The following is a 9,492-nucleotide window of genomic DNA, read 5'->3' as shown; positions in this document are numbered from 1 at the left end:
AAGTTTGCAGTCAAAGTTCAGGGTCAACCTCCTTGTGAAAGGATCACAGGCAATGATGTCTTTTTTTTTTTTTTTAAGCATGCTCAGCGGATATACTTAAACCCACTGCAGAGGTTTGGGACTTTATTTTAAACATGTATCTTTGCAAAGGCAACCAAAAGTGGGAAGCTGATAACTAGAACATTTCAACATCCCTTGGAACTAGAGTTCATTGTACATTTTAGCAGTGGGTGATGTAGAAGTATATTCCTGGAGCACTGAAGAAATAGATGAATAAAATTGGGGGATAATGCAGAAAGTTAAAACTACTTGCTAAACTATTTGCACTACAATATATTTGCAACAAAAAGATCCTTATCCTAATGTACCAGATCTAGTCCTTCAAGAGAAAACACAATACAGGAAGCATAGCTAGAACACTGTCCTCCAGTTGGGTAATTGGAGCTTAGAGTGGGAGAGATGCTGGACAGCTATTAAGGTTGTGGAGTCTTAGCTGCAGCCTCTTCCTCGTCCTCCATTTTGCATTTCACTGCAAAGAAATAAAAGAGAAAGTCAGGGCTGATTTATCAACACACACCTAGACAGAAGTGGCACCTGGACACCGCAAACTTTGATACACGGAGGTCGGTTGCTTCAAATCCCATTGAGCGCCAGCAATGGTCCTGATCCCACACATCCACCAGGGAAGAACACAGGGCCATTGTCCTCCACTGGCAGCACCTGAAGTTTCAAAGGAACGGCACAAAATGTTCACAGCTGTTCTGAGTTCAGTTCAGAAGAAGGTCAAAAGTATGCTTTGCAGGTCAGGGGCACTGAGGGAAGTTTCACTAAAGATGATGACAGATTCGAAGCTCTCGATTCAACTGAATCTATCACCACTCACCCTGTTCCCCGCCCCCCCACACCCAAAATTAAAAACTCAGGACAACACTGGGGTCAATGCGCGGCCAGAAGAGAAACTTTTCTTGTCTTTCATGGACCGGACGAGAATGTGATCCGGGTGATTTCCTGAGTTGGTCAAACAGGAAAGTTAGGTGAACACACAACAGGGCACTGTTTGTAAGGGAAATTGTCCCAATACATGAAAACCCCTCCCCCAAGATGTACGTAAATCCAATCTCCTGGTGGGTGGGGGGATCCATTTGGAAAGACCCTCTGTTTTTAATAAATCTTTGCTTCTTGTATCCAAGTGCTTGTCCCCGTTGTTAATGCCTAAAGGGTTATTCAGAGCAAGGCCACAGGCTCTGGTCATTTGTGGAGAGCAGTGTTCAAATTAGAAAGGGTATTTGGGGGTTGGTACCATGTAGAGCAGAGATTTCAATCAAGCCTGACCTCCCAGTGACAGGGCACACGCTGGCCATGGACCCTGTCACGTGCAGTGTGGTGGGCTAGCCCAGCAGTCTTCATACTGGGGCTACACGAAGACTTCCCAAGAGTTCTTGGTCACGTTTTATTCAAAGACAGTCAATTGCCAAATCTTGGCTTCCTTGAGTGGACCTACAGTGCTAGTTTCCCCATCCTGGCATCGCCCAGGGTGTCAAAAATCCCCAGGGGCCAAACGGATGCAGTTTGAAATACTGGTGTTCCCTGAGCCTTCTTTACTTTCCATATTTAATAACTACCAAATCTTAGAATGTATTTAATTGGCTTTGTGGACTACTATTCAGTTCAGTCGCTCAGTCGTGTCTGACTCTTTGCGACTCCATGAACCGCAGCACACCAGGCCTCCCTGTCCATCACCAATTGCTGGGGTCCACTCAAACCCACGTCCATTGAGTCAGTGATGCCATCCAACCATCTCATCCTCTGTCGTCCCCTTCTCCTCCTGCCCTCAATCTTTCCCAGCATCAGGGTCTTTTCAAATGAGTCAGCTCTTCGCATCAAATGGGCAAATCATTGGAGTTTCAGCTTCAACATCAGTCCTTCCAATGAACACTGATTTCCTTTAGGATGGACTGGTTGGATCTCCTTGCAATCCAAGGGACTCTCAAGAGTCTTCTCCAACACCACAGTTCAAAAGCATCAGTTCTTCTGTGCTCAGCTTTCTTTATGGTCCAACTCTCACATCCATACATGACTACTGGAAAAACCATAGCCTTGACTAGACGGACCTTTGTTGACAAAGTAATGTCTCTGCTTTTTCATATGCTAAGTTGGTCATAACTTTCCTTCCAAGGAGTAAGCGTCTTTTAATTTCATGGCTGCAATCACCATCTGCAGTGATTTTGGAGCCCCAAAAAATAAAGTCAGCCACTGTTTCCACTGTTTCCCCATCTATTTGCCATGAAGTAATGGGACCGGATGCCATGATCTTAGTTTTCTGAATGTTGAGCTTTAAGCCAACTTTTCACTCTCCTCTTTCATCAAGAGGCTCTTTAGTTCTTCTTCACTTTCTGCCATAAGGTGGTGTCATCTGCATATCTGAGGTTATATCTGAGGTTACCCCACGTCCAAGGTAAGAGAAACCCAAGTAAGACAGTAGGCGCTGAGAGAGGGCATCAGAGGGCAGACAGACTGAAACCAAAATCACAGACAACTAGCCAATCTGATCACATGGACCACAGATTGTCTAACTCAATGAAACTAAGCCATGCCATGTGGGGCCACCCAAGACGGACAGGTCATGGTGGAGAGGTCTGACAGAATGTGGTCGACTGGAGAAGGGAATGGCAAACCACTTCAGTATTCTTGCCTTGAGAACCCCACGAACAGTATGAAAAGGCAAAATGATAGAATACTGAAAGAGGAACTCCCCGGGTCAGTAGGTGCCCAATATGCTACTGGAGATCAGTGGAGAAATAACTTCAGAAAGAATGAAGGGATGGAGCCAAAGCAAAAACAACACCCAGTTGTGGATGTGACTGGTGATAGAAGTAAAGTCCAATGCTGTAAAGAGCAATATTGCATAGGAACCTGGAATGTTAGGTCCATGAATCAAGGCAAATTGGAAGTGGTCAAACAGGAGATGGCAAGAGTGAACGTTGACATTCTAGGAATCAGCAAACTAAGATGGACTGGAATGGGTGAATTTACCTCAGATGACCATTATATCTACTACTGTGGGCAGGAATTCCTTAGAAGAAATGGAGTAGCCATCATAGTCAGCAAGAGAGTCCAAAATGCAGTGCTTGGATGCAATCTCAAAAACAACAGAATGATCTCTGTTCGTTTCCAAGGCAAACCATTTAATATCACGGTAATCCAAGTCCATGTCCTGACCAGTAATGCTGAAGAAGCTGAACTACTATTAGTTGTATTAATAACTCAACCAGAAAAATATTTTTAATACTAGGAACCTATAGGCATGGGAAAATTATCCTGTGGGCCCATAACGTGAACTACGTTATGAAATGCTTAGCAACAGACTGGGGTGGCGGAGTTTTGATTTGTAGCATTTGCCAATTTCCATGGCTGATTTCAAGCTACCAGCCTGATAACATAATACTGAGGTAGAAGGGGGCTCACACAGCCAGATGGAGTAGTTCAGAACACGGCAGCCCTGGATCCCTATGAAGAGATATGCAGGGAAACCCTCGGTGCACCATGGTTTTCCACATGTAGTTGAGCAATGTTTGCATCACCAGGAACCTACTAGAAATGCACATCCAGGCCCCTACCCCAGGCAAGTGGAGCCCAGCCATGTGTGTCCTTAACAAGCCCCCAGGTGATTCTGTCGGACACTGGATAAAGCTGAGACCCACTGACTACTGGTTCTCTATCCTGGCTGCATTTAAGAATTACCTGGGTAGCTTCTGAAGTCTGTTGGTACCTAGGTCTCTCCCCAGACATTGATGCAATTAGTCTGGAGCCCAGACATCAGTATTCATTCAAAGCTCCTGTTTATTTCTAAGATTCAGGCAGGGTCAAGAAACCCAAACCATGGTTTCTTTAAGGAAACATGACTACAAAGACCCTCAGAGCAGGTCACAGGCATCTCAATGTCTCAATATATAAGCCATATGAATGACATTCTCTCTGGCCTACAAGTGGCAGACAGACACTTCAGGCTACTGGTAGCATGGGAGGAAGGAGGAATTGGCTGAGAGTTGGAGTTCGCAGCCCGTGGGTTTTCTTTAATTCCTCAACCCTGCTGGAAAAATTCACCTGCATGCCTTTCCTTTGTCCCAGGATTTTAACCAGTCCTGTCACGCCTTAAGATACTCTTCCCCAACTCTACATTTTGACCTTGCCAGGGTAAAGCTCCTCTCTCTTTCAGATCTTTATACAAAATTCTTGAGGGAGAAGAGTCGAAAGGGATGCTAGGGACACTCCTTCCAACATGGAGTGTCAAGACACTAACTGGAGTTGATGGGCTGGAAATAAAGGTGCTGTGAAGACTCGTGATGGAATCACCTGGAACTCTGAACACTCCTGGTGCCCAGCCTCACGCTGGCCAATCAAGTCAGAATCTCTGGAGGTAGGGACTGTTCATTGGTGCAAACACACTGGAAAACTGACATTTTAAAGTGAAATGGTGTGTACATTCCCCACAATGCACTGATTCCACTCCTTTATCCAGTCCCTGGAGAAGCCCTTGCTCATGTGTACTGGCACACATGAATGAGGATGTTCATGATAGCGGAAAACTGGAAACAGCCCAAAAGTCCATCATCAGCTGACTGCATCAACGAACGCTGATTTCCTGGAATGGTGAATGTACAGCAGTGAACCCGAATGAACCACAACTGCTCATGTCAGCTTGTGTTAGCTTCCAGTATTGAAGGAAAAGGTGCAAGGCACAAAATAACACACATGCTGTGATCCTAATTTTAACACATCTAAATGTTAAGGGAGCCTGACTTCAGGCTCTCCTACAAAGCCACAGTCATCAAGACAGTATGGTACTGGCACAAAGACAGAAATATAGATCAATGGAACAGAACAGAAAGCCCAGAGATGAATCCACATACCTATGGACACCTCATCTTTGACAAAGGAGGCAAGGATATACAATGGAAAAAAGACAACCTCTTTAACAAGTGGTGCTGGGAAAACTGGTCAACCACTTGTAAAAGAATGAAACTAGAACACTTTCTAACACCATTCACAAAAATAAACTCAAAATGGATTAAAGATCTAAATGTAAGACCAGAAACTATAAAACTCCTAGAGGAGAACATAGGAAAAACACTCTCCGACATAAATCACAGCAGGATCCTCTATGACCCACCTCCCAGAATATTGGAAATAAAAGCAAAACTAAACAAATAGGACCTAATGAAACTTAAAAGCTTTTGCACTACAAAGGAAACTATAAGCAAGGTGAAAAGACAGCCCTCAGATTGGGAGAAAATAATAGCAAATGAAGAAACAGACAAAGGATTAATCTCAAAAATATACAAGCAACTCCTGAAGCTCAATTCCAGAAAAATAAATGACCCAATCAAAAAATGGGCCAAAGAACTAAACAGACATTTCTCCAAAGAAGACATACAGATGGCTAACAAACACATGAAAAGATGCTCAAACATCACTCATTATCAGAGAAATGCAAATCAAAACCACAATGAGGTACCATTACACGCTAGTCAGGATGGCTGCTATCCAAAAGTCTACAAGCAATAAATGCTGGAGAGGGTGTGGAGAAAAGGGAACCCTCTTACACTGTTGGTGGGAATGCAAACTAGTACAGCCACTATGGAGAACAGTGTGGAGATTTCTTAAAAAACTGGAAATAGAACTGCCATATGACCCAGCAATCCCACTTCTGGGCATACACACCAAGGATACCAGATCTGAAAGAGACACGTGCACCCCAATGTTCATCGCAGCACTGTTTATAATAGCCAGGACATGGAACCAACCTAGATGTCCATCGGCAGACAAATGATAAGAAAGCTGTGGTACATATACACCATGGAATATTACTCAGCCATTAAAAAGAATACATTTGAATCAGTTCTAATGAGATGGATGAAACTGGAGCCCATTATACAGAGTGAAGTAAGCCAGAAAGATAAACACCAATACAGTATACTAACGCATATATATGGAATTTAAAAAGATGGTAACGATAACCCTATATGCAGGACAGAAAAAGAGACACAGATGTACAGAACAGACTTTTGGACTCTGTGGGAGAAGGCGAGGGTGGGATGATCTGAGAGAATAGCATCGAAACATGTATATTATCTATAGTGAAACAGATCACCAGCCCAGGTGGGGTGCATGAGACAAGTGCTCAGGGCTGGTGCACTGGGAAGACCCAGAGGGATGGGATGGGGAGGGAGGCGGGAGGGGGGATCAGGATGGGGAACACATGTAAATCCATGGCTGATTCATGTCAATGTATGGCAAAAACCACTACAATATTGTAAAGTAATTAGCCTCCAACTAATAAAAATAAATGAAAAAAAATAAATGTTAAGGGATACATATAAAGATGAGAAGAACTCTGAAGAAAAGCAAGATAATGATCATCACTAAAGTTAGAGTGAGTGACTTTGTGGGGGGAGGGTAGCCTTTAAAGTGTCCACAGAGTCCCACTTCCTTAACGGGGATGATGGTTACGTGAGTATTTGCTTTATAAGTTATATGTGTTTTATGGTAGCTATTATATGTATATGTCTCCCCCCTCAAATAAAAGGTAAGAAGATGGGAGTGTATTACTTGAAATTACAAAGTCAACTAATAAAGGAATGTAAACGAGCAATTTAAGTCTTTTGGGAGGGCAGGAACGGGATGGAAGCGAGCTGACTCTCATGTGTCACAGCAGGAAATCAGGAGACAGTGTCTAAACGCCTCCCGACCCTAACTTACCCTTAACCACCCAGAGAGACAGCTGAGCACTCAAAGTGACTGCCAAAGAAGACGGTGACAGTGCTGAGGTTGATGCTCATTCCGCCTCCTGCTTTATCCTATATACCCGTAACCAGGGGAACCATGTACGAGGATGACTTTGCTAAAAAATTAAGAAACATAAAACCTCTCCCTAGTGGTTTTTCTCGTCCGGATCTTGACAGAACAGAACCTTGAACAGATAGGATATTCAGAAGAAGGACAGAGCAAGGGAGGAGGCAGTGGGGAGGAGCAGGCGGGGAGATGAGAGACCCCAGTTTCCACCTTAGTTTAGAGACATCGTTGAGGTTGGCTTCCATCACTTAGGGACGGCTGCCTCCGTGCCCCTGCGCTGTCCTTGTCCCCCTTTGGCAGGCTGGTGAGCAGCCAGTTCCGGAAGGGCTTGAGAGAGTGGAAAATCCCGGGGTGATGCGCCAGCCCTTCAGCTTCAGTCAAAGGAAGTGTGACAAGAAAAGCCTCGCATATTAATGAGACCCGCTTACACTCTCCGCCTCTCGATCGCCCCCCAACACTCTCCGGTTCCAGCCGGTCACAGAGCTGAGAACCCCAGATGTGGTTAGAGAAGCTGCCTAAGATGCAAGGAGGAAATTCAGCGACCACGGGGGTCACCCAGCTGCTCATTCATTGTGGTCCACATGCGGCCTCAGTGCAAAGGGTCCCAGACCTTGACAATTAGAATCTCAGAGAGTGAGGCCTGGGAATCAGGACCGCTCCCACCACTGTGCTTTGAGTGATCCCTCTGGATGTGACAAGTTTGGGAAAGAGTATGGTATCACTCAGCCATCACTCAGTACCTGTTTCCTGAGGGCCCACGTTTGAGAGGTGCCCTGCCTCCTAAGGGCCTGGGGAGGGGCAATCGAGACAAGACCCGCAAAGGGGTCACTCAGCACTGAGTCGGATCCACAGAAGCACACACTGCACATTAGCCATTACTATTTTCAGGGCACAGTCTCTGACTTCAAGGAGCTCACTGTCTAGAGGGAGAGGCAGGAAAATTAACAGGGAATTAGAGATGCTTCCCTGGTAGCTCAGCTGGTAAAGAATCCACCTGCAATGCAGGAGAGCCCAGTTCGATTCCTGGGTCAGGAAGATCCCCTGGAGCAGGATAGGCTACCCACTCCAGTATTCATGGGCTTCCCTGGTGGCTCAGACAGTAAAAAAATCTGCCTGCAGTGCGGGAGACCAGGGTTAGGTCCCTGGATGGGGAAGATCTCCTGGAGGAGGGCATGGCAACCCACTCCAGTATTCTTGCCTGGAGAATCCCGTGGACAGAGGAGCCTGGCGGAATACAGTCCATAGGGCTGCAAAGACTGAGCGACTAAGCAGAGTACACAGTACATCACAGAGATGCTTACAAACCAAAGAGAGAAGCTGCTTCAGTAAATGTGCATCCATCGCAGAGCTGGGCCCTGAGGTTACACAGAGGAGACTGGTCCACACTTTCAAGTCAGCAGTATGCATATAAGGCTTAAAATATTTTTTTAAAATCCTCAGTTTTTAGGATTCCAGGTAAATAATAAAACAGCACTTCTATGGTGCTCATTGGGCCCTTTGCGCATACAAAGGAGCAGTGAGGTACATGCTGTTCTTTTCCCAGTGATCATACGGATGAGGAAACGGAGGCACGCATGTCCCACAAGGGGCCTGGGGTCACATTGTGGGCTGTCTGGCTCATGCATTCATGCCCTTACCCTCGTCAGGGTCTTGGTTTCCCCCTAGGGAGATGATCTCTGTCATAAAGATGTAATAAAGATTCACTTCCCATATAGACAGTTTAGGAACAACCACAATGCCCAACCCCTGGGGAATGAATAGGTATCTGATAATTTTATAAACTTCATAAAACAGGAGGCTGCCATTACGAATGTGCTTCTGCAAAGTTTAAAGGAACAGGGAGACAAGCCAAGGGCAAAATACAGTGGAATTTATAAAATTCCTATACATTTTCATTATGCAAATTTCTTGCTCCATTCCCAAAGTTAACAGTGTCTCCAAAGGGGACACTGTGGCTTCTGTCTGGTGGTGGTGAAAGCCAACCAAGCTGATTCCTCTGAAAGTAAAATAGAATTTAGTTTTTTCCACTCAGTCATCTCTGCCCCTGTTTTCCCTCGTGCCTTTCTGAAAAAAATTTTTTTTTAAAATACAAGTGAAAATAAATTAAAACAAGTGACTCCTAGTTTACGTTTGCTCCTGAGTGAGCTGTTCATAGTACATCCTTTTAATGTGACTGCCCTGTAAAAAAAAAAATTACATTCATAACTAAGTTGTAGCCCAGCTTTTTAACTGTCTAAACAACAACAACAAAAAAAACTAAACATAGATAAAATGACTGAAAAGAAATGGGTGAATTGTTGTTTTCCCAAATGTCTACAATATACATGCATTGCTATACCATTGGGAAAATTTTTCTAAAAGAATTATCAGAAAATATACCAGACAGAAGAAAAGCAGACTGTCAGAGCATCGACAGGTACGTGGTGTTACTGCGATCAGGCAGAGGTGGGGAGAGGAAAGGAGGAGGAAAGGTCAGGGTTGCAGAGTCTGGAGGGGTGGGGGTCTGGCCTCCTGGTATCAGCAGACCCGGTGTTAGGATGTTGGAAGACCCCAGGGAGAGCTCTACCCAGGGTGGAGTTGCCTTAGCAGAGTGGGGGTGGTGGTTTAGTTGCTAAGTCATGTCCAGCTCTTGCGACCCTG

At 44.9% G+C, this 9,492-nt stretch overlaps 1 protein-coding gene across 1 annotated transcript in view; it reads right to left on the bottom strand.

The window, feature by feature from the left end:
- Window positions 1–382: 382 nt before the first annotated feature.
- Window positions 383–9,492, bottom strand: part of IQCK (IQ motif containing K) — a 149,633-nt gene continuing 140,523 nt past the window's right edge. The window contains exon 10 of the mRNA XM_043456578.1: window positions 383–529. Coding sequence (XP_043312513.1) covers window positions 474–529 — 56 coding nt within the window. The 3' untranslated portion in view covers window positions 383–473. The remainder of the gene's footprint in view (window positions 530–9,492) is intronic.

The sequence above is a fragment of the Cervus canadensis genome, chromosome 32, assembly GCF_019320065.1.
Source record: "Cervus canadensis isolate Bull #8, Minnesota chromosome 32, ASM1932006v1, whole genome shotgun sequence".
NCBI lineage: Eukaryota > Metazoa > Chordata > Mammalia > Artiodactyla > Cervidae > Cervus > Cervus canadensis.
Note: the sequence above shows the minus strand (reverse complement) of the source record. Positions and strands in the feature narration are given on the sequence as shown.